This window comes from Natrix helvetica (genome assembly GCF_964273705.1).
Source record: "Natrix helvetica genome assembly, chromosome: 7".
NCBI classification, from domain to species: Eukaryota; Metazoa; Chordata; class Lepidosauria; order Squamata; family Natricidae; genus Natrix; species Natrix helvetica.
Window position 1 is genome coordinate 53,885,693 of NC_138558.1, and position 25,858 is coordinate 53,911,550.

General features: G+C 40.6%; 1 protein-coding gene across 1 annotated transcript in view; it reads left to right on the top strand.

The window, feature by feature from the left end:
* RAB28 (RAB28, member RAS oncogene family) overlaps window positions 1-25,241 on the top strand; it is an 87,841-nt gene extending 62,600 nt beyond the window's left edge. The window contains exons 5-7 of the mRNA XM_081959861.1: window positions 7,460-7,563; window positions 12,472-12,549; window positions 24,036-25,241. Coding sequence (XP_081815987.1) covers window positions 7,460-7,563; window positions 12,472-12,549; window positions 24,036-24,128 — 275 coding nt within the window. The 3' untranslated portion in view covers window positions 24,129-25,241. The remainder of the gene's footprint in view (window positions 1-7,459; window positions 7,564-12,471; window positions 12,550-24,035) is intronic.
* Window positions 25,242-25,858: the final 617 nt, after the last annotated feature.

Consider the following 25,858-nt stretch of genomic DNA (forward strand, 5'->3'; position numbering starts at 1 on the left):
CTATTTTGATTGGAGTGTAGTTGTCCCCTCCCTGATTTTTGCAGATGCTTACATTCCAGTGCAATTCTTGGTTAAAAATGAGGTAAAGTAACTATCTCCAGAAAAATTTTATTTAAAATATACATTTGAACGTATTTTTTCAATATTTTTAAAATATCAAGATAATATAAAGAGAACTATATTTTGTTTAGTATGAAACAGTTACCAGTATCCAGAACTGAGTGTTAACAAGTCAGCTAAGCCTCTGCTATAATACCTGTATGAAAAAAAACCCTGTAGCTGAAGCAGAAGGTATAAAGATCCACAAAGCCTATCCAATTTCCAGCTGCAATAATCACCATGGCAGCTTAATAAGAACTGGACTTTTTATGTTATGGGAAAAGGGCTGTCTGGGGGAAAGCAAAACACTAGAAATAGTAAAAGAATCCAGCTTTATTATTTTACCTAAGCTATTTTGGGAACTTTCTGAATCTAAATGTGGCACAAATTAACAAAAATCAGTCTTTCAGTTTATTTATTATATTACTTTATAAAAACTGCAATTTCTCCTGGACGATTGCCATATGTTTCTGGAATGCCACATGGGGCTGATTTTAACAGCCATGCATGTTCAGCATTGCTGTCTTGGCTTAGCTCCTATTCCTGAGGGGACTGCTGATATGGAACAATTTTGTACTCAAATTATATTTTTAGGTTACATTAAAAAGTGATACTTTTAGCAGTTTGAATGAGAATTGAGAATTTTGGATTCAGAAAGCATTAAAACTAGGACTGTGGAATACCTTTCAACACACTTATAAGCATTATAATGGAACTTTTCAATGGTATAATTTAAAAGATTCTTGTTGGTTTCAATTGATAGACTTTGGTAATGAAGCAAAGCTTTTTTTATTTTTGAAATCTGCACATTAAACTGATACTCTCAAATAAACCTTGCTCTTTAAGAGAGCAAGTAAAAAACATTGTAGGTACTTAATAACTGGCTTAGAGAGATAATTTGACAGTATATATAATTTGTGTTATATTTATTTATTTGTTCAATTTCTATAATCTCCCATCTCAGTCAATGACTCTGGGTGGCTTACAGTTGAAAAATATACTACAGTAAAAACATTAAAAACATTTTAAAATAATAAAAATAATAGAAACATCCAAAATAAATATATGTAGAAGGCAACATACTTGGTCAGTTAATATTCAGTGCCCCAGGCTTGAGAACATACCAAGGTTTTAGGGCTTTACAGAAAGGTAACAGGATTGGGACCATTCTTATTTTCAAAGGAAGGATGTTCCATAGAGCAGGGGCCACTGCAGAAAACACCTGTCTTCTAATCCCTTTGGCTGATGGTATTTGGAACATGATTATTTGGCTAGATTGGGTTGAATGGGTAGAACTTCCCATTCGGTATTTTATTAGTTATTTTACATGCTCTTTCACATCTGATTGGTTTTTTGGAGCCCATTGTTTTCAGATATTGTAACAGTTAGCCTTAGGACTAATAATGTTCATAATACCAAAATGTGATTATTGCTGCTTTACTGATAAGCGTTTAAATTGGAATTTCTGATTCTTTGCAATGTTGTGGATACTGCCTTTGTCTGATCCTTAAACAATGTTTAAGAAAGAAAGTTTAAAACTAGAAAGGAAATCATGAGATACTTAAATTCCTTAATTTATCACATGCTCCATGTAATCAGTGTTTCAGGAGTAATGGTATGGCACACTTTCAAGAAAATTATAAATTTTATAAATAGAAGATTTAGTTTTGGCATAGTTGATACTGCGGCTACTTTTATAGAATAGGAGACAAGGGATCTCCTTAACTTCCTGAGGACATAAAAAGAAGGGTCATGCCATCTATGTGCAAGAAATGTGTAAAATGTTCTAACAAGACAAGAATCAATTACATTTGGGGCAGTCAGGTCCCTACTGAACAGTTTCATACCATCAGGAACTTCTTCCTATTGCTTACTCAACTTCCTTTCCATAAATTGAACTTTTGTGGTTTACAGCTTTGCTAAAGCTCTCTGGACTTGCTCCATTTTGTCAAGAGCCTTTTAAAAAGTGCAGATGTAGAAAGGCACCAGTCCAAATGAGATCTGATGAGAAAGAAGTAACATAAATGATCATAATCTGGTGCCTACACTTTTACTGGTACATTAAAATCATTCAGTTGTATTAGATATTTTAAAACGAGGGCATTGTCCTACTAACTTATTCTGTGGGCTTCTGGGCACAATTCAAAATCCTTGTCGTTACCTATAAAGCTTTATGTGGCATAGGGACAGACTTCATGCAGGACTGTCTGTCTCTAATTGTTTCTGTCTATAGATCTCACAGGGCATGCACCTGATCCCTCCCAGTGAGCAATGTCATTTTCTTGGACTCAGGAGTCATGCCTTGTCCTACCAAACAGCTTCCCCCTCCCCCCCCCAAGACTTTCCTTGAGTCATGCTCAACTCTTGGTGACAATATGGGTATAGCTGTTTTGGACAACTCCTTTTGGTATGTTTTTTTCAGTTTTCCAAGATTAGCTGAACTTGTTTAGTTTTTTTCCTGAGTTCAGCTACAACTGGCTAGGTGCTGCCACCTGCTGAGTCAGATTTGCTTACAGTAATACCTTGAACTCCCAAAATACAATTGGGACAGATATATTGCAGTACTGTGCAAAAGGAACTTTTTATTAAAGCATACTCAGATTGTAAATCTCACTGGAACAGTTGGCTATTAATGTTATTTCAATACAATTAATATACTTTAAATAAAAGTATAATATTAATTTGAAGGTTGCAGTTTAAATAATAGTTTATATAATTTTGAAATGAAATTGGGAAAAGTTTTAGACTGAGAACCAACTTTATTAATATCTGTGCTTTCATAAACAAAATGTATAATATTTTATCTTTCCACTTTGTCATAATAATTGTGTTTTCTATAGTTCAAAAACTGTCCCACCAGATTCAGCACCCATTCATTAACTAGAGAATTTCTGAAGTATCCCAAGAGGCCGGAGGGCTACAGCTGGATACCGTTGGCCCTTGCATGCTACCTTGAAAATAAGCCTTGGGGAGAATGGGCATGGCCATCATGAAAGGCGGTGAGCACGCAAGGGTCGACGGTATCCAGCTGTAGCCCACAGGCCCTTGGGATAGCGCAAATACCGGTAATTCCGAGCATGAAGGCAGAGGTGGGGGGAGAAGAAAGGCAATCCACATGTGCTGCATAGCTGCTTGACTCATGGGAGGCTTGCGCGGCAGAACCGACAGCAGGTAGAGAAAGAGTACAAAGCGGCAAACTGTTTTGCAGGTCAGCCAAAGAGAAGGAAGCTTCACCATAGATCCCTCAAGAGTTGGGAGGGGAGGGGAAATGGGGCAATCCTACATTATATGTGGAAATAAAAATAACCTAATGGGTCATATGTTATTTAATAAAAACTAAGTGGATATTTTATACAGCTCTTTTGTTTTTATTATTGGAAAGTTAACTTTATGTAAATATTTTTAGCTTTTTTCCTAAAGCAATGTTTCCTTAGATTTTCCTAAATCTGAATCTCTAGCCTTCACTACACCAATCAGTAATATGTATAAAAATATAGCAGCATTGTCCTTAAATTAAATGAAACTAATATTTGATAAGTTGCTGGAAAGTTGCTCTTTGTGATTGTGTGTGTTATGTATGTGTGTGCATCAGAGGTGGGTTGCTAATTTTTTTTACTACCGGTTTGGGCGCGCTCGCAACTCTTCTGAGCATGCACAGAAGTGGGTCGGCAGAGCCTCCCACTGCCGCTACTACTGGTTCGGGCAATTTGGGTTAAACTGGCAGCAACCCAACTCTGGTGTGCATGAAATGCCCCTCTTCAAGATTTGAAGCACCTGGTGGAGTGGCCTGCTTCATGGTTTCTCTCTTATCTCCTGGGAGGGCCTCTCCCACTCACACTAGAGTGATTTTGGGCACCAGGGCATGTCAATTTCAACTTCTTCAGCTAAGGCATACCAGCCATGCAAGGTGTGTGGAGCGCCTCTGGAGATGAAAGTGTTTTAGATGTCATTCAACCCAGCCTGGAAATACTCTCAGCATGTTTTGTGGCCAGTCCTTTAAACTGCATGCCAAGTTATGAAATTCTTGGTTGCAGACAGCCACAGGTTGCTGATCCTGGTTTATCGTTTTCATTCTGGTTCTGTGTTTGCAGTCAGTGAGGATCTTTAAACCTCCTTTGGAGGACTATCATAAAGCGACTGAATTTGTGTAGTTCTGGGGTATCGTCATTGTGGAGTCTAACCATCTACTCCGCAGAATTCCCTTTCAGCACTAAAGTCATGCTTTGAACCTTGGCTTCTTCAGTCGGCAAGTCAGCTCTGTACTCCTGCATCTACATGCAGTCCTGGGTTAGGAAGGCCAACTGTTTTGGTTCTCTGTTGAATTTTACCCTCAAGACCGGTGATCTGGGCTCCCTTCTCCTTTGTGGAGTGGCACAGGCTGGTGGCAGTGACTGGATGATTGGAGCAGAAGCTGGTGCCAGGGCACTGCAGCGGCTGTAGTGGTGGGCATAGCTGTGCCATTGTCTGCCTGGTTCTGCACTGGTTGAGCAGGTGGCAGTGCCATTCGAACTAGGGCTTCATGCACTTGGAGATTGTTGAAGGCCTCCTTCAGGAATTTGATAGTTTGCTCAACCAGCACATGCACTCAGTACATAATGGCACAATATGAAAATATTGCGAATTCATTTGAATTTCATAATACCAAATTATTTATCTTTCCCCCATAGGAGTCCAGAGCAGTTTACAAGAGAATAGTTATCAAAATAGTGTTAAATAAAACTGGCAAGAAAACCACCAGAAATGTGGATTTACAAATGGCTGTTACGTATAACCTGGGTTGACAAAATCACAAATGAGGAGGCGATAAGCTGCCCAAGAAAGCAAAGGGAAATAATCAAAGCCATTAAAAAGCAAAAGTTAGAATATTTTGGACATGTGATGCGACACCCAGAAAAATTCAGCATCCTTCACTTAATCCTCCAGGGAAAGATTGAAGGCAAATGAGGTCCAGGCAGAAGAAGAACATCATGGCTTCAAAACCTAAGTGATTGGTTTGGACAAAACTCAGCAGCACTTTTTAATGCATCTGTTGACAAAAATAGGATTGCCAACATGATTACCAATGTCCGATGACGGATATGGCAGAAGAAGAAGAAAGCCATCAATGTTTAATGTTAAATACAAAAAACCCCCAAAAAACCCACCAACCATTCATTAAAAAAATCAGGAGCAGCATAAAGACAGTTTGGTGTCCAGAGTTCAGGAATGTCCTCATTTTTTTCTAAACAACTCACTTCTCTTGTGGAACAATTCTGTCCCTGGAATGGTTGCCCCTAAGAATGACCTATTCTGCTATTCCTCATGAACCAAACCCATTAGTGGAACTCCGATCAGGCTTCCCCAGTGGTTGGATGTGTTGGGCTATTTCAGTCCCATGTCATTTGGTTCATCCAGTAAATTAGAGCCCCTCTTTGAAGTAGATGGGCAGCTTAGAAATATAAATAAATAAAATAAGCAAAGTACATTAGGAAGTTAGGTCTACCTTTTGCTTCTTTCTGGTCATTCAGATGATTTTTTGAAACTTTTTTGTCAAACAGCCAGATAATATTACAAAACAGATTTTGTATGGTAGTAGGTGAAGTTAGCTGAAATATTATTGCAGATTTGCTTATTTTTTCTAAAGAGGCTACATATCCTGCTATTGACTACATGCATACTTTATATAGATAATGATGTTGCTGAACTTGACCATACTAAAGTTACTACTAAAGGAGGGAGGATAGGAAGTCCTAACATTTGAACAGCCTTGCTCTTATAACGCTACCTGTGTGTCAATTTTCAAGCATCCTCTTGTGTTTCAACAGGAAATTCTAAGGTTTGAATTGACCAGACTCTGTCCTTTAAATAGACCTTGAGGAATTGGCTTTTACAAGTGCTGGGTTAGGAAGTGTTGTGCTACTATCGGAATTTAATTATTGTGCTTAGTATGTTAATTTTCAGGTTGCATTCTGTTGCATTGTATTGTGTTGTTTTTATTGTGTACATTACCCAGAGTCTTTTCATTGTGTTGGCAAATTTAAAATATTATAAATTAACAATAACCCATTGCACATTAAAATTATATATTATTAATATTGTATTGTATGAATATATTTCAAATATTTAAGTACTAGGTACATATGTATATATGAGTTACCTAGAAGTTTAAAATTTTGTAGCATGGAACTTGAACCAAGAGTAAATAAAGTCTGTGTTATGGTAAACCTCTTGTGATGATCAAGATAAGATTTGAAAAAACTTCTACTCTTTTTCATTTTGGCTTGCCACCTCTTGTGCGTGCGCCAGTGGGTGGGGCACCCAGCCGGACTGATCACCCAAAAATTGTGTTTCCCTGAAAATAAGCTCTAGTGCTTATTTTGGAGCCCCAAAAATATAAGGCTGGGTCTTATTTTCAGGGAAACACAGTAGAAGCAGCCAAAATAAATACAAGGGAAATGTAGGATCAAAAGATTAAAAGGACAGGTGTCTACAGATGACGTATATATGTATGGAATGACCTCCCCCCCGACATCAGAACTACCACCGACTTCCGCTCCTTCCGACAAAAACTAAAGACTCACCTGTTTCGATTAGCCGGCTTGGCCCACTCATAGTTTTATTTTACCTCCTGGCAGATATTTTTAATTGGAATTTCTGGGGAACTATTTTAAATTTAATTCTTTGGGGTATTTTTAGGGGTCGTTTTTTAAATATTGTATTTTAAATGCTTTACTTGAATGTACAGTTTTTATAACCTCCTCCATGTAAGCATTTAATTAATTAATTATTTAAGTATTTAAATGTTTAAGTATTTGTTTTTTTATGTATTCTTTTTATGTATTCCATCGACTGTACACCGCCCCGAGTCCCTTTTGGGAGAGGGGGCGGTCTAGAAATATGAATAAAAGTAAAGTAAAGTAAAGTATGTATTTTCAGTGGGATTCCCCCCACCCCCGATATTAAGATGGAAATTTAAAACTTTAATTAACCAAATCCTTTATGAGACAATTCACACAAAAATTATTCTCTGAGTTAAAAATTGTTTTTAATGAGTTAATCTTTCAAATAGTTTATTGTCAAATAGAATATATCTATTAAAATAATAGTTTTTTCTTCTACTTCTTTGTTAGCAGCTGTATGGTCAGTTTACAACATAAAGAAATAAATAAAGCAGTAGGTTACAGTTTATGTATCAGATTGAAGATTCCCATAACTGATAATGCTCGATGATGAAGATAAGGATAACAATTCTTTGTGATTAATTTTAGGAGAGAATAGAACCCACTATTTATACTTGATACCAAATGGGAAACTGTTTTAAAGATGCTTATATTAAGTAAATTTCATTGTACTATTTTTTTCTTCTCAATGATTTTTTTAGTTGATTTGGAACATATACGGACAGTAAAAATTGATAAACATCTTCAATTTTGCCAGGAAAGTCATTCTAGCAGTCATTTTGTATCAGCAAAGACAGGCGATTCTGTAAGTATTATGAATTATTTTAACAATATTGCTATTGTGCATTTTTGTGACTCTCCAGAGCTGGGTACCAATATTGTACATTCAACATCAACTTTTAAAACTGGTTTGTTAGATATTTAAGATGTTATACTTCTCCAAAGGTGACAATTGAGCATTTTTTAAAAAATATTCTTTGTTTTAAAACTTACTCTTTAAGATTTTAAACAGATCTTTGGATTTATATTAACTTGTGTATGTGTTTATGTGTACAAAAAACAGATATATCACATTGGCATAAGTATTCAGACTCTTCACTCAGTAGTTTATTGAAGCACCTTTGGCAGCAATTACAGCCTTGAGTCTTTTTTGGTATGATGCAACAAGCCTTGCATACCTGGATTGGGGGATTTTCTGCCATTCTTCCCTGCAAATCCTCTCAAGCTTAGTCAGGTTGGATGGCGACAGTTGATGGACAGCCATTTTCAGGTCCCTTCAGAGATGTTCAATAGGGTTCAAGTCAGGGCTCTGTCTGGGCCACTCTAGGACATTCGCAGAGTTGTCCCTAAGCCACTCTCGTGTTGTCTTGGCTGTATGCTTAGGATTATTGTTATGCTGGAAAGTGAACCTTCAGCCCAGTCTGAGCGCCATAGAACAGGTTTTCATTGAGGATATCTCTTGCACCATTCAGTTTTCCCTCAACATCTGACCAGTCTCCCAGTCACTGCTGAAAAACACCCCAACAGCATGATGCTGCCACCACCATGCTTCATTACTGAGATGATTTTGGGGAGGTAATAAGCTATCTTTTTCATCAGACCAGAGAATTTTGTTCCTCACAGTTTGAGAAGCCTTCAGGTACTTTTCTGCAAACTCCAAGCGGGCTTTCATGTGTTCTATACTGAGGAGAGGCTTTCAACTGACCACTCTTCCATAAAGCCCAGATTGGTGGAGGGCTGCAGTGATGGTTGTTCTTCTTGAACTCTGTCCCATCTCTGCACAGGATGTCTGGAGCTCAGATTCTTGATCACATCTTTTATTAAGGCCCTTTTCCCCTGATTGTTCAGTTTGACCAGGCAACCAGCTCTCGGAAGAGTCCTGGTTGGGCCAAACGTCTTCCGTTTGAGAATTATGGAGGCCAATATGCTCTTAACAACCTTTAGTACATCAGAAATTTTATTGTAGCCTTTCCCAGATATGTGCCTTGCAATAATCCTGTCTCTGAGCTGTGCCGGCAGTTTGATTTCATGGTTTTTACTCTGCTACAGCATGCATTGTTAGCTGTGAGATGTTCTATTGAAAAGTGTGTCCAATCAATTTAATGTACTACAGGTGGACTCCAATCAAGGTGTAGAAACATGACAGCAACTATGAAAAAAAATGGGAGGCACCTGAACTAAATCTCAAATATTGTTGCAAAGGGTCTGAATACTTATGTCAATGTGATATTTCAGTTTTTTTTCTTTTTAATAAATTTACAAACATTTCTAAACCTTGGTTTTCACTTTGCCATTGTGGGGTACTGACTATAGATTAATGAGAAAAAATGAATTTCAATGACTGTAGAATTAGCCTTACAGCATAATAAAATTGACAAAAGTGAATGCACTGTGTGTGTGAGAGAGAGAGAGAGAGAGAGAGAGACAGACAGACAGACAGACAGACTTATACTACTACTTACAATATTAGGCAACACAATATCAACAGTAGAGACCTTCAGGTTTCTGGGTTCTATAATCTTCCAGGACTTGAAATGGACACGAAAGTTTAGAACCATCATTAAAAAGGCACAACAAAGAATGTTCTTCCTGTGTCAACTCAGAAAGCTCAGATTATCCAAGGATCTGCTAATACAGATACAGATCAATACAGAGGAATTATTGAGTCTTCATTTGTACCTCAATAACTGTCTGGTTTGGCACAGCAACCCAACAGGACAAGTATAGACTTCAATGGATGTTAGGACTGCAGAAAAAACAATTGCAACCAACCTGCCTTCCTTTGAGTAGCTGTATACTGCACAAACCAGAAAGAGGGCTGAAAAAATATCTGCAGATTCCTCACATCTTGGACATAATCTATTTATGTCCCTGCTTAAGAGCATTGCATGCCAAAACAACCAGACATAAAGATATTTTCCCTCATGCTATCACTCTGCTGAACACTTAATTTCCTCAGCACTCTCATTTCTCATCTTTCCTACTATTTTCTCCTATTTGTTTCTTATGATTTATCAATTGTTGTTTGTAACTTATGATTAATGATTGTAACTGTGATTATGACACTGTGAGCTTATTCACCAGAGACAAATTCCTTGTGTGTCCAACCACACTTGGTCAATAAAAAATTATGTTCTGTTCCATTCCATCCCATCCCATTTCATTTTCTGGATAAACATTTCAACTGAAAAGAAGCACTAGGGGTGACATAACAGCAGTATTCCAATATCTCAGGGGCTGCCACAAAGAAGAGGGAGTCAAGTTATTCCTCAGAACACCTGAGGGCAGGACAAGAAGCAATGGGTGGAAACTAATCAAGGAGAGAAGCAACCTAGAACTAAGGAGAAATTTCCTGACAGAATAATTAATCAGTGGAACAACTTGCCTCTAGAAGTTGTGAATGCTCCAACACTGGAAGTTTTTAAGAAGACCATTTGTGTGATGTGGTGTAGGGTTTCCTGCCTAAGCAGGGGGTTGGACTAGAAGACCTCCAAGGTCCCTTCCAACTCTGTTACTCTGTTTTCCCATCTGAGTCCAATCAATTAAAGTTCAATCTGGTGGGTCCCAAGAAGTGGGCCTTCTCATGGTCACTTAACAACTACAATGGGCAGAACAGGAATAGAAATCATTAAGTGAGATGATCATGTGGGCACCTTGTTTAATAATCACTGTGACATGTGACTGTAATGGGCAGGGTCCATTGTGGTAAGCAAAGGACTATCAATATTATTAATTCAATTAAAACAACTGAGCAATAATTCAAAAACCTGGAAAACAACTGAGCAATAATTTATTGCCTCAAAATTATCAAGGGAGAATAAGGTCGAGCCCTGTTTTGGCTGCTTTATTTTTCTCATATTAATCATTCAGCCCATTTCCCAACTGACTGAAACTATTGTCATTCTATTCCACCCAGTGGTGGGATTCAAATTTTTTAACAACCAGCTCTGTGGGCATGGCTTGGGGGGGCATGGCTGGGTGATCATGTGACTGAGTGGCCAACACAACGTCACTCACGGCATGGTGGGGTAGCGCAGGTAGGCCGTTGTTGCAGAGACAGGGCAAATTATATATATATATAAATCAACTTGGGGGTGGCCAGTACGTGACTCATCCAGCCTTTCTCAGCCGGAACTGAGCCAGCGGCTCGAGGCTGCTCATGCCGGTAAAGAGCGGCGGCTGGAGTCTTCTTGCATCGAAAAATAGAGGCCGCTGCTGCAAGTAGGCTGGCTGGCCCGGGGGTCTCTTGACGGGCTTTCTGCAGCGGCAGGTAGGGAGCTAACCTGGGCCTGCAAAGTGCGCACAATGGAGACACAGCAGTGGCAAAGATAGCCAGGCAAGACAGAGGATGGAGGGTGCTAGCTAGGCTGCGTGCTGTGTGATGGAAACACGGCGGCAGCAGCAGAGCTAGCCAGGCAAGGGCGGGAACGGAGGGTGCTAACTAGGACACGCACTGCATGCGATGGAGACGTGGCGGTGGCAAAGCTAGCCAGGCAAGGCTGGGGATGGAGGTGGGGGCTCCTAGCTAGTTAGGCCATGCACCACGTGTGATAGAGATGTGGCAGTGATGGCTGAGCTAGCCAGGCAAGGCTGGGGACAGAGAGGGGGAGCACAGCGGCAGCAGCCTAGGCCAGGCCGGGACTCAGCACCCGACCAGGACTTTCCACAGCAGCAGGTAGGTTGACCGAGCTGGCCTGGGAGTGTACTCGACTGGCCCTAGGCCAGCTCGGGAGTCGATTCAAACAGAGCCTGCAGGCTCTCCCCCAGGGAGATCAGGGTCTTGGCAGAAGGCAGGCAGTAATGGCACATGAAGGCAGGCAGGCAGCAATGGTGGGCAAGGGCAGGTTAACAATGGCGGGTCAGCAGGTAAGATGAGGAATGATTGGGCAGGCTGGAAGGGTTGGGGCCAGCCAGTGGTGTGATTTGCCAGTTTTCTAAACTGCGCAAAATCATAACAATCGGTTCGTGCAAACTGGTCCGTACTGGCTCAATCTCATGCCTGATTCCACCTTAATGATTCAACAAGAGCCTGAATCCAACAGACAGCTGCAGAACTAACAGCACAGATAATCCTATTTTATATGTAATAAAGTAACACAGCAAGTCATTTGACATAAATACTTTAGAAACAGATCTGTAAATATTGTAAAGTTGTCCTGATTTGTTGAAAGCTACATTCCTTGATATTTTATAGGCTTTTCCATTCATTGTTGATATAGAAAATGTGCAAAAGTAACTTTTGCTAAATACAATGAGGCTCAATTAAATATCAGTTTATAATTCAGATATATATTCTAAAGAAACTAATTATGAAAGAAAATATTCTTATAAATTTACCCTGTTTCCCTGAAAATAAGACCTCCCCAGATAATAACTCCAATCAGGCTTTTGAGCTCAGGCACTAAAATAAGCCCTTCCCCCAAAATAAGCCCTCCCCTAAAATATTGCAACACATTAGCAGCCATGAGGTGACCACGCTCGCCGCCTCCTGCAACTCAAAAATAATAACAGCTCCCCGAAAATAAGGCCAAGCGCCTGTCTTATTTTCGGGGAAACACAGCAGCATAGACTTGGCTAAAGAATTATTGCAGAAATACAGATAATTTCCCCATCATGTCTCACTGTTTGTCATTCAAAAGTGATTTTTTGCTATGTTGGAAATACCTTTAGGATATGTATTTTTAATCATTTAAGTTTTCATCTTTTAAAATAGGTGTTCCTGTGTTTTCAAGGAATTGCAGCTAACCTCGTTGATGTCAAATTAAACAGAGCAGAAATAGAACAATTACAGGTGATACTCCTAATTATTTACACACACATAAAAAGTTCAAGATTGTAGTTGTTGCATTGTGGGAAGACTATTACACACTATCATTTTTCCTCAGACATATAGAATCTCAATCTCTCTCTCTCTCTCTCTCTCTCTCTCTCTCTCTCTCTCTCTCTCTCTCTCTCTCTCTCTCACACACACACACACACACACACACACACACACACAGAGAAATATCAGAAAATTGTCCAATCCAGATGTACAAAACTTATCACATCATATCCCAAAAGACGCAAGGCATAATTGTTACCAAAGGTACCAACAAACTACTGAGTGAAGGGTCTGAATTCTTATGCCAATGTTATATTTCAGTTTTTTAAAAATAAATTTACAGACATTTCTAAACTTCTGTTTTCACTTTATCATTATGGGATATTGAATGTAGATTAATGAAAAAAATGAATTTCAACAACTAGAATCAGGCTGCAGAATAACTAAATTGACAAAAGTGAAGGTGGTCTGAATACTTTCTGAATGCACTGTGTTTATTTATTTTCTTGTCTATGATGCATACCCCAGACTAACACCGATCACATCTGCCAACTCACATTGGACTAGCGTGTCAGATTATGGTCTATTCCTGTGATGGTGAACCTTTTTTTTACGGTGTGCCAGAATTGCACACACATGTGCTACCGCTGCGCTCACGTGCCTACTCAAGTACCCGCCCAACTGTGCATGCGCATGTGACCCCCCGTGCATGCCCATGCAACCCCTCCCCAGGCTCTGGAGGCTTTCCTGAAGCCTGGGGAGGGCGAAAACAGCTTCCCCCATCCCCTAGAGGCCCTCGAAGTCAGAAACAGATTACTTCCGAACTTCCAGTTGGCCCATTGGGGCCGTTTTTTGCCCTCTCCAGCCTCCAGAAGCTTTCCTGAAGCCATTTTCGGCTTCTGGAGGGCCTCTGGGAGGCTGTGTGAGGCCGTTTATGCTTCAGGAGATGGTAGTTGTGAGCCTCGGGGCTCCCAGGGGGCCCATGTGCATCCTGAAGCAAAAAAATTATTTGATAAAGGATTTTGGTTTTGGTGGCTTCTGCCAGAAGGTATGCTGATTTTCTGGGAGGGCAGTAGAGTTAGAATTAATACAATTATGGAGGCAGAGGCCTTCATGGAAAAAAACAAAGCCCTCCTAGACAAAGCGGAAGACACTACACAAGATATGGGAGGTGCCGAGGCTTTGCTCGCAGGCGGGGGGGGGGAGGAGGCAACAATGAGAAAACTCAGATCACAAAAGTAAGTTAGAAAAATAGTGCAATTGCTGATATAATGAATCTTTTTGTTTGATACAAAGTAAATGATTTAAATTATTGAAAGATACAATGTAAAAATAAGCTGTCAAAATCTAGTTAAGCAATAACATCTTGTTTATCATTTTGTAAAAGTTATGAGAATTGGGGGGAATACCATTTCCTGCACGATGTAGCTGTCAAAATTTGTAACCATACCCATCACCCTTTTCCTTAAAATTTTGTAAAACTAATTAAAAAAAAATTCAAAAATTTTTATAATAATAGAGAAGCCCAATGCATCGTTTAATTGAACAAACAATACAAGCTTCAAATCATTCAAGTTTATGCATCACCAATAAGCTCTAAGAAGTCGGAGAGTTTTACGACGATGTGGTCTACCTTCAAGAAAAGAAAAATCCTGTTACAAAATACTAATGGATAACTTGAATGCAAGAATAGGAAGAACAATAACTGAAGAAAAAGCATCTGGCCCGTATGGAAGTGTGAACAAGATAATAGAGGTAACTACCTAGTAGATTTTATATCATGAACTCATTTTACAAGAAAAATGCTAGTAGAAAATGGACATGGAAGAATCCATCTGGGTAGACAAGTGAAATTGACATCATGTCAAGTGATAAAACCATATTCTGTAACTGTACTGTCATCAATCGTTTTAACGTTGGAAGTGACCATAGAATGGTATGAGTTAAGTAAAGACAAGACTGTCAAAAAGAACATATGAAAATGATAAAAATGTCATGAGAACCGAAAGCAGTGAAAAGCTGTTAGAGGAGAACAGCAGTTTTGAAATTAATCTATCAAATCACTTTGCTCTATTGCAGGATTTGGAAGAGATGAACATTATGGACCAAAATGAACAAATAGTAAAAAACGTCCTTGAATCTGCTATATCTATAGCACAGCCCGAAATCTACCTTGTACAGTCAAAAATCCCTGATTAAACTATAGATTTAATGAAAAATCAATGGACAATGAAGAACACCAGAAGACCATAAGAAACCAAATTCAAGAAGAAACACATCAGTTTAACATGAAGCTTGTGAAAATGGCAATTGAAGAGAACAAAGAGATTAATAGACCAAAATGCAAGTTTATAAATACAAGAAAGAAGATATTTGCATTAAAACATGAAGATGGCTCTGTGTGTAGAACAAGACAGGAAATGTTAAAAATATTGGAAAATTCTATTCAGAGCTATACAAAGATCAAGATCACTCAAAAGTAACAGCACCCACGAAAGAGGAAATGCTGGACATTCTAGTAGAGGAATTATCAAGTGCCATAAATCAGTGAAAAATGGCAAAGCTTCAGGAAATGACTGCATTACAATTGAAATGCTGAAAGCTGGTTGTCACAGTTTACCCAGGATACTAGCAAAACTATACTTAAGATGTCTCAAGAGAACAAAAAATACCTATGCATGGGCCCAAGATGATTTAAAGAACTATTGCACAAAGCTTGTAACCAAACGACATGCTGTACGTAATGGATGAGAATTTTTAAATGTTTTTTTATGTTTAAAAAAAAATAAAAAAATATTTTAAAAAAAGAATATTGAAAACATTAAAAGGTGTACAGTCAAAGAAGCAGGCATGGTTCAGAAGTAGCTACAGCATAATGAATCAAATCCAGATTTTTCAGCAAGTCATTGAAAGACAACGAGTACACCATGCAGTTTTCATTGACTACGAAAGATGTTTGACTCAATATTCCAGCAAGCTATAATCAATGCATTGCTCAACCAAGGCCTAGACATTGCTTACAGAAACTTACTGTCAACTGTCCATTTGGCGAATCCAGAAAAAGAAACTCCTGGGACATCATTTTACCAAGAGTATCAAACTTTACTCACATTGGCACAAAAGAAGCAAAACTAGCTCTGGCTTTCCCACGCAAAAGCAAGCGTAGCTTTTCTTACAGGCCACCCACAGTTCACAACGTCCACCAATTGGATCTGTTCATTTTGTTATAGGAAACTGTAAGGACCTGCCCCAGCTGGTCCTCAGGAAAGTAAAACTCTTGACTCCATTGAACTGAATCAAAAGAACATTTACTGAGAGAAAATGGTTGCGGTAAAGTCCGGCAGAATCTGAACTTCCTGCACAAAGCACAAAGCAGTTCTTTCATTCCCCAAACCCAACTCCACTGACCAGTCCACCGACAGACAATGTGATGCTGCAAGGTTGTTTTGAGAATGCTGAGGTGCTAGGCAGATAAGAGGTCACTCAAGACAGCCATTGAACCAGACTGGAACCGGCTGTGAGGGCGTCTGCTTCGTCTCCGAAGACAATCCCCCTCCTAGATTCCCAAGCTTGCAGCAAAAGCGAAATCATGCAAAAAAAATGCCAGCCTCCCTCCCTCCCCTCCAACAGAATGGCAGGACAGGATGGTGGACCTAACATTCTGCCTCCCTGAGCAGCAACAAACAAAACAAAATAAATAGAGAAGAAGATAAAAACAAAAAATATCAATTAGGTTTATGAGGGTATTGATTATGAAAACGTGTTAAAAGTCTAGAGCCCTAATGTGGCGGTGGTCAACCAATTCATTTTGGGTGTCAGGAATTCCTTACAAACCACTAAATATTGAAGGTTCCCCCTGTGTTGACGAGAATCTAAAATATTCCAGACCTCGATATTTTGTTCCCCTTCTATCATTAATGACTCAGGTGATGAGGGACACTTAGGTCTGAGGCGGGGGGGGGGGACTTCTGATTTTAATAAACTACAATGAAACACTGGGTGAACCCTCCAGAGGGACTGGACTGATGATGTGTTTAAAGGGAAAAGATTCTACATATTTAGGTCCTAATTTCTTTGATGGTTGGAGTGATTACAGCTAGTGAGTGGAGAGGTAAACTCGATTACCAATGTTAAAAGGTCTGGATTCCATTCACTTTTTATCCACCTGTTTTTTGTAAGCCTCATGTGCATCCGCTAGGGATTTTCTCATCACAGGCCACATATTTCGCAGTTGAAGAGACTCATCCTTTAATGAGAACACAGGGTCTTAGAGGGGTAGTTCAGGCATTGAATTAAACTCCTGCCCCGTTGCTATTCTAAAGGGATGAGTTCCATGCTACTATGCACCATATATTTTATGCCACCTCTGCAAACACCAATAGGTCAGTCCAGTTATCCTGTTGCTAATGATGCATCTGAGGTACTATTCCAGTACTGAGTTCATGCATTCACACCCAGCATTCATTTGTGGGTGCAGACTGGAGCTAAGCCTCTGGTCAGTCTCAAGTAAATTCAGAAAGACTCGTCAGAATTGTGAGGGGAGAAAAATATCAATTGGAAAGTTGCATGTAATAGACTTAGGAGTAAGCTTGCAGGCCTCACTGAATCAAAGTTTTTAACTTAACATAATTGCCAAATGTATCAGACTAATATTTCTAGTGTGCTGACTTGTGTCTGCATTTTCCGTAAAGTTTGTACTTGTATGGATATATTTAGAGCAGGAAGAATGAGATGGTGGGAAATGAGGAACTGAAAGTAACAAGTGTCTGAGAACTTCAAATGTACACAGGTGTTTGCAGAGGGAGATGGTCAATGACAGTCAGTAAGTCAGAACAAGGAAGTAAGTTCTGAAATGAATCCTTTCTGGATTCATCTATGACAGTGGAGCTTATTGCAATAAGTTGCTAATCTAAGTAATGCTATGTTTGCTATTCATGTTCAAAATTGTTCATGAAACAATAAACCTCTGATCTTAAAGTAAGATTTATTACTTGTGGTGCTTGTGGTTTCCCTTTGTTTTTTTATATAGGGATATTTTTATGACAGAACTTAGAAGTGAATTGCACACACTGCTGTTGAAAATGATGCATTGGGGTGCACCATGAAATGGATAAATGTGTAGAAATAATTTGACCAGTACCCATGCTGATGGAATCTTTTGACATGGACAAAATGTACCTGGTGGGAAAACAAATCGGTTATCACCCATATAACTCTATTTCCTGAACTTTCAGAAAGCTCTAAGATGAAATCCATGGAGATATATCTCCATGGTGCTGACGGCTCCGCTACTGTTTGGAAGAGTCGAGGTTTTTTCCCTTGCTGTCGGCAGAGGCGCAGACAAGGCAACTGGACACATAGCTTTCAATGTCCTTTTTTTAGAGACGGTTACTAAAACTGTTGTTTGACCAAATGCAAAGTCTTTACGAAGCCAAAATGTCCAGCAGTTTTGGAATTGCGGCTCTTTTCCAAGACCATCAGCCTCTGGCTCTCCGGCACATACAGCTTAATCCCCCCAAGCTAATTTGTCTTGAATTGAGCATACATTCTTATGATTTTGAAACCACTTGTCCTCCTGCAGTACAGCTTTAAGGGCCATGGTTACTTCGTTGTCTATTTGTTGTTTCTTTACTTGCGCTCAGCTGGTTACATGGGTGGCCAATTGACAAGATGGGATTAGTGGCTTGACTTCTGATTTAGGACAGTTGTATTGAGGCATTTGTGACAGAGCATCTGCTAGGAAGTTCTTTCCCCACCCCATTATCCAGGAGTAGTGTTATGTAAAGTCAAATTGATTAAAATACTGCACCCACTGCACTTGCTTGGGTGAGGGCCTTCGTGGGATTTTTAGTGCCTCCAGGTTTTTATAATAAGTCCATACCTCAAGAGGCACCTTATTTTCCTCAAGGAAGTGCCTCCTGGTTAAAAGTGCTCAGCGCACTGCATAAGTCTCTTTCTCCCATTCTGCCCATCTTTGTTCGGTGTCTGATAGTTTTTTAGAACTGTACATTCAGGGTTGGAGCTAGCCACATTCGTTTTTCTGTACTAATACAACCCCCACAGCCACATCATTCATGTCAGTTTGAATGATGAAAGGTTGCCTCAGGTTCAAATATTTTGTGGCCAAATACACCATATCCTCCACTCTAAATTCTCTCTGGGGGGCTCCTTTCTGAACTGCTTGCCTCTTTTGATTCTCCAATGCCTCACATGGCTTTCAAAATATCCAGCTAATCAGCTAATGATACTGAAGATGGGGTCCCTGTGGGAGCTCTGGCATGAGCACAAACTCCGTCCCCATAGCCACCTTGAAAGGGATAAAACCTGTGTTACGGTTCACTGAATTGTTATATGCTGTTCTGACCTAGGCTTCCCCTAAAAGCACGAGGCAGAGTCCTGGTCCCGACAAAACTCATTTTATTAAATGAATGTGAATTCCTCTCATTCACATTTAGCAAGGCCTGGCAAACAGTCTTTCAAAGGAATATTTATGACTACAGACCTTATCTATCTTGGAAAGATGCCATGTAAATATTTTCCAAATGAGGTGCTATGCAAGGAAAGACTAGGCACAGAGTCTCTGAGATTCACGGACAGATCTTCACACTCCTGAAACTACTCTAACGAATGAACGAACGAATTGTTTCCTACAAAAGTCCACCACCCTCTCTCTCCTCTTTTATTTCCTATGGGAGGGGCCAATCACCTTCTATCTGTGACTTTATTCCCAAGTCCACCCTGATTTCTGAGTTGTTCTTCTGGCAGCTTTGTGCATGCACACACTGGGAACAGGCTCTAGCTGTTCTTCTGCCTCACTGCTGTCTAGTTCCGTAGACACCTGATCGTTGCCAGATGGCCTCAGCTCTGTCTCTGCCTCCGATGCAAAGTCCGAGTCTTCCCCAACCCCCAGGACTGGCCCATGCTCCTCCCCAACCTCCTCACTGTCTGACTCTGGCAGGCCATAAGACATGGTACTTCCACTAAAGGCATGAGTTCAGCCCAATTAGTCTGCTGATAATTTACATAACATATTGCTCTACCACTGAATTCATGTGTTCAGCTCCATTGGTACTCGTATGATAGGCGGAGCTAAATACCTGGGAGGAGCTTATCCTCAAAAATTCCTGCCAGAACTTTGACATGAACTGCACTCCCCAGTTCTGAGATAATGTGCTTCAGGACCCCATGTAATCTGTAGGTGTGCTGTACAAACATTTTTGCTAGGATCTGAGCTGAAGGAATCTTCAGACATGCCACAAAGTGTGTTTGTTTTGAAAATAGGTCAATGACAGTCCAGATTATGGTATTTCCAGTATTCTCAGGCAGCTCCACAATGAAGTCTCTGGATATCTCAGGTAAGCAGGGCTGGCCACTACTACAGCAAGCCAGGAGGTTTCCCAGTCAGGCTCTTCATGGATGTACATGGGGCAATTGGACACATAGGCTTCTATGTCCTTTTTCATCTTTGGCCACCAAAACTGTCTCTTTACAAAATGAAGGATCTTCACAAACCCAAAATGTCCTGCAGTTTTCATGCCATGGCTCCTCTGCAGGATCAAGGTTCTCTGGCTGGCTGGAATGTACAATTTACTCCCATGCCAAGCTCTCCTTTAAACATCAAGTTATCCTTATGTCTTTGAAACCCCTTGTCCTCCCCAAGGCATCTTTTAGCGGCTGCATCAATGAATCTCCAGCCGGCTGCAGAGAGACCATTCTCTGTTCCTTGTAAGCCCTGCACTGAGAGCTGCTTAGATGGGATGATGGAGTTAACTACTTCCTCTCTGACACTTTTATACTGGGGCATGCAAGAGAGGGCATCTGCCAAGAAATTATTTCCCCCCAGCAAGTAGCAAAGGGTGAAATTGAAATTGTTAAAATATGAGTCCCCCGGGTCTGCTTAAGGGATAGCTTCCTCAAGGTTTTCAGCACCTCTAGGTTCTTATGGTTTGTCCAGACCTCAAATGGCATTTACTAACCTCCAAGAATTGCCTCCATGTTAGAAGAGCCCATCAGACCGCATTATACACATAATGACTGGTGTACTAACAGTAGAATTACTTATACACACTATTCTCCAGATGTGGAATTTTTAACTCATTTGTCGGTCATTTTATTTACCTAGAGAGATTTCTGTTATCACCCCTGTCTATATTACACCTGATGAAAATGTTAGCACAGTGCTCTCTAAGTTATATGACACCATCGAGAGGCAGCAGCAAATTTACTCTGAGGGCGCTTTTGTCCTGGCTGGGATTTTAATCAAGCCTATCTAAAGTCTATTCTCCCTAAATTTGTGCAGTATGTGCAGTGTACCACCAGAGGTAAGAACACTCTAGACCATATAAACCCGGCCCACAGTCTTTCAAAATAGTTCACAATTACTGATCTTTATCAGGCTTGGAAAGTGGCCAGGTCGATATCTTTCAGATGCCGCAATACTTGGGAAAAATGTAGGAATGAACTAATTTTCTCCTGCAAACACCCCACCCCTTTTGCTCCTCTTTTATTCCCTATGGGAGGGGCCATTCACCATCCACCTGTGGCTTTACTCCAAATCGACCCTTGATCCTTAGTTGTTCCCTTTGTCTGGCAACTCTGTGCATGCACACACTGGGAACAGGCTCCAGCTGTTTGGCTACCTCACTGATGTCTGAGTCCAAAGGCAGCTGATAACTGTCAGACAGTTATCCAACACAGAACTTTCGTCAGAGCCTTCCCCAGACTCCAGTATTGGCCCATGTTCCTCCCCAACCCCTTCACTATCCGAATCTGTTGCCAGCTCCACTGGTCGCTGGTGGGCCACAACAGTGATGCCTTTTGGAGCCCCAGCAATCTTTATGCAACTGATAAATGATGTGCTGCACGAGCACCTCTATAAAGGTGTCCTTGTCTACTTGGATGACATTTTCATTTTCAGTGAAACCCTAGAGGAGCATATGAAATTGTTGTGCCAGGTCTTGAACAAATTCCTCATGGTTAAGCTGTACACAAAGCTATCAAAATGTGAATTCCACAAGACCATGATAGACTATCAGCGCCCAAGCTGATGCCAGCAATGTTGCAGTTGCTACAGTTCTCCTACAGAAGAACGCAGATGGCAACTTACACCCCTGTGCCTACACCTCCAAAAAACTCACAGACACTGAAAGGAGGTGGGTGGTATGGGAAAAGGAAGCCTATGCAGTCCGATGGGCCCTACTGACCTGGAAGGAGTTCCTTGAAGGTAGCCAAGTGCCATTTGAGGTATGGACTGATCATAAGAACCTAGAGATGTTAAAAACCCCTAGGAAATGCTCTCTGAAACAGGTTCGCTGGGCATAGTACTTTAAGACTGAAGGACGAGCTGCCAATAGGCCCTTGGTATTAGAACAAGGAAGCACCAACAAGGAAGCACTAACCCTCAAGAATGGACTGGCTTGGAAAGGGTCCAAATTGTACATGCCAACAGCCCATGACTTCAAGTGCTGCAAAAGAGCCACGATTCTAAGCAGGAAGGGTACTTTGGCTACCTGAAGTCCCTGCATTTGGCCAGAAGGACAAAGATGATGAAGGACATAAAGGACTATATAAAAGGTTGTGCCACTTGTGCAGCCATGAAGAAAAGGCCAGGGAGATTCACTGGGTTACTCCAGTAAGTGGCAGACCCATCCCAACCCTGGGAAGAGATTGCTATGGATTTTATTGTTGAACTTCCTAAGAGCAGAGAGAATACAATCATCTGGACCATGATAGATTTGTTCTCAAAGGAAGCCCATTTTACAGCTTGTCCTGGGCTCTCCTCCGTGAAAAAAACTAGCCATTTTTTTCATAAAACAGGTAATACCTGTTTTACCTGCATGGGGTTCCCCGCAGAATCATTTCTGACAGAGGGGTCCAATTCACTGCTAGGTTCTGGAGGGAATTCATATGATCCATTGAGTCATCAGAGGGGCTCGGTCAACTTTTCATCCGAGTACAAATGGGGCGGCGGAATGAATGAATATTTGAGCAATATTTAAGGTGTTCTGTCAACCATTACAGTCCAACTGGGCAGAGTTGCTGCCGTTTGCTGAGGTGGCATACAATAATGAGGTGTATAATAGGCTTGACCCCTTTCCAAGTCACCACCAGCATGGAGTTTGTCCCCATGCCTGAACTGCCCAGAAAACCCCCCTCATCCATGTCTTTAAGTGAATGGATGCAGTCATTGAAGGAAGTGTGGGACTGCACCTTATGGGAAGCAGCATAAAAGTCAAGCTGACAAACACTGCTCCCCCCATCCACCATTCCAAGTTGGTAGCAAGGACTGCCTATCCACAAAATACCTAAAATTAAACCCTGCAAAAGCTGGGTCCGAAGTTTATAGGACCTTTTCCTATAGTGAATGTGATAAACCCTGTTACCATGCAGCTTAAACTCCCCCACTTGCTAGGGGAAAGTTCATCCAGTCTTTCACAGTAGCTTGTTAAAGCCAGCAGTAGGGTCCCAGATCAGGCTGGTAGATCAGGCAGCCCCAAAACCAATTGTGGATGATGGGGAACACATTATGAGGTAAAATCACAAGGAGGGGGGAATAGATAGGGTAGTATATTTTGTGATGACCCAGGGCATGGAACAGAGGTAACACAGCCACCTGGCAGCTCAAGCTGCCCCTTTATTGCTCCAAATTTCCCAAAACGCTCCCAGATGGTCATCCTGTTCCCCTCCTTCCCTGCCTACAAGCCGTCCCAATCCTGAAAGGCCCTGGCGTGACTGGGCCTGCTCCTCCCCATTTTCCTCCCAAACCAACCAAGCTGCCCCCTTTATCTCTGTTGACTCCAGTTCCGGCTTGTCTTCCTTCTAGGTTCAGACTCTGACAAACTTTTAATTTTAATTAGGTGAGAACCATGGGAATATTCAGAGTCAGTTTTCACCAGTCCATGCCAATACAACAGATCCAATAAACTTATTTTTTGAGGAATTTATCTGCCTCGGAGTTTTGTTTGCTATGGGTATGTTATTTGGAACCCTGACACCCTGTTTATTCCTCATATTTTGTGCATTGGTGTGTAAACATTTGAGTCATTTTTGACTGGTCCTGTCTTTACTTTCTACATAACCTGTTTTGTGTCTGCATTCCCCTCCTTCCTTACTACCTGTTTGATTAATGTACATTAGTACTCATTAATAGTGAAAAGAAAAAATGGCCAAGAAACTGACAAATTTTATGGGCTAGAACCTCTTAATTGGAATAAAGAAGCCAGGACTGTAACCATTGCTTATGTATAAAAGATTCAAGACGCTCTTATTTTGTCCTTTGTCAAAATCCTTATGCATATTTTCTGAGAGAAAAGTAATGCAGTATGTCTGACTTGTTTCAATGCTCTACATTTCATAGCATGATCTTTATTATGAAATATTTTATTAGCACTTTGAAATAGTCCCCCGGATTCACTTGCTGTAACCTCTTCTGTTTTTCTTTTCTTCTCTTTTGACAGAATGTAGTGAAGGCGGATATTGTAAACTATAGCCAGGAGCCTGCAACAAGAACCGTTAACTCTCCTCGGAGCTCAATGTGTACAATTCAGTGAGCATTTTCTTTTTTGTACAGTGCTTCTTTGGCTGCCTTCGCCCAACAATGGAGTTGCCGGGAATGTTGTTTTAACAGGAAACATGACTATAGTACATTTACAAGTTAAAAAAACCCACTACCCAGGCAACTTATTTGAATAGCCAAGATTCAAAGTGGGGCCACACACTTTGACAATATATACCGCATTTTTCAGACTACAAGATGCTCCGAACCAAGCTTTTGGGGAGGAAAACGAGAAAAAAAAATCTGCCTTTGCCTCCCAACAATTTGCCTCCTTACAGCAAACAGCCTGGTCAACTTCAGCACAGCCTGATTTAGCACGAGCAGCTGATTGGCAGTTGGATTGGCCTCCCGGAATACCGATGATCAGCTGTTCCAGGCTGCGGGAATTGTCGCCACCTACCGCCTCCTCCATGTGCCCCATTTTCAGGCTCCGTGAGCCCCATTTTTGACATATGCATGTCCTGTTTTTGGCCTACGCGCGCCCCATTTGTAGTCTACGTGCATCTCATTTGCGGTCCATTCCTACCAGAGAAGATTGCCACTACCAATTGCCATAGAATGGGATGCATGGAAAATGGGATGTGTGGAGGCAGAAAATGAGCATGCAGAGGCCAAAAATGGGACATGCGGAGGCCAAAAATGGAACATGCAGAGGTAAAAAATGGGGCACGTGGAGGTGGTGATAGGCGGCGGCGATCCCCAGAGCCTGGAATAGCTGATCATTGGTATTCTGGGAGGCCAACCCAACCATCAATCAGCTGCTCGTTCTAAATCAGGCTGTGCTGAAGCTGACCAGACTGTTTGCTGAAAGCAGGCAAATTGCTGAGAGGCAGAGGCTGAAGGGTGAGGGCCGGTATGTAGGCAAGGCTTTGGCAACATTCGCTCCATAAGACTCTCAGACATTTCCGCCCACTTTTTTAGGGTGGCAGTATGTCTTATAGTCTGAAAAATATGGTATATTCTTCTGAATAGTATTTTAGTAAAGGAGATTGATTTTGTGTAGAGATACTTTTACATATATTGTCAGAATGTATGAAGGTTGAATGCAACATGTAAATTAAATGGGATGAGAAGAGATTGTGAAATAAAGCAATGCAGTGAAAATACATTGGCTTTCTCTCTTTGATTTTGTCCATTTTGACTTTTTTCTTGTTAGAAGCAGGAGAGAGATTCTCACTCTAATCCTTTAGTCCTAAACATATTTATTTATTCTTTATCTCAAAATATAAAATGCAAAACAAAGAAAAAGAAAGAAAAAAACAAACTAACAAACATCTGACACCATCAAAACAAAAAACCATGTATACAAAAAGAAGAAAACCCAAATATTAAATACATCTAACATTAAACATTTAAAAAGGCCACCTTGGCTGAGTGCTGAAAGATGCATTAAAAAAACTAATATGTTCTCCTCTACATAGGTCTACAAATAGTTATAAACTTTCCAATCTATATTTAACAAAAATGCTACATATATTCCGTAAGCAGATTTCACTGATGTGGAAATCAATTTGTCTAATATTGAATTGAACCAACATCTCTTCACAAGATATATGTAAACAAAATCCAGTCAAAACCCCAAAAGATAACGCTAATCTTCAAATCCCTCTGTTAACCATTTATTATTGTATTTAATGTGTAGAACCATGCAGGGCTTCCAGTCTCTTATAAAATTGTCTAATTTATTGTCGGTAATCAAAGCAGTACATTTTGCCATCTCTGCTA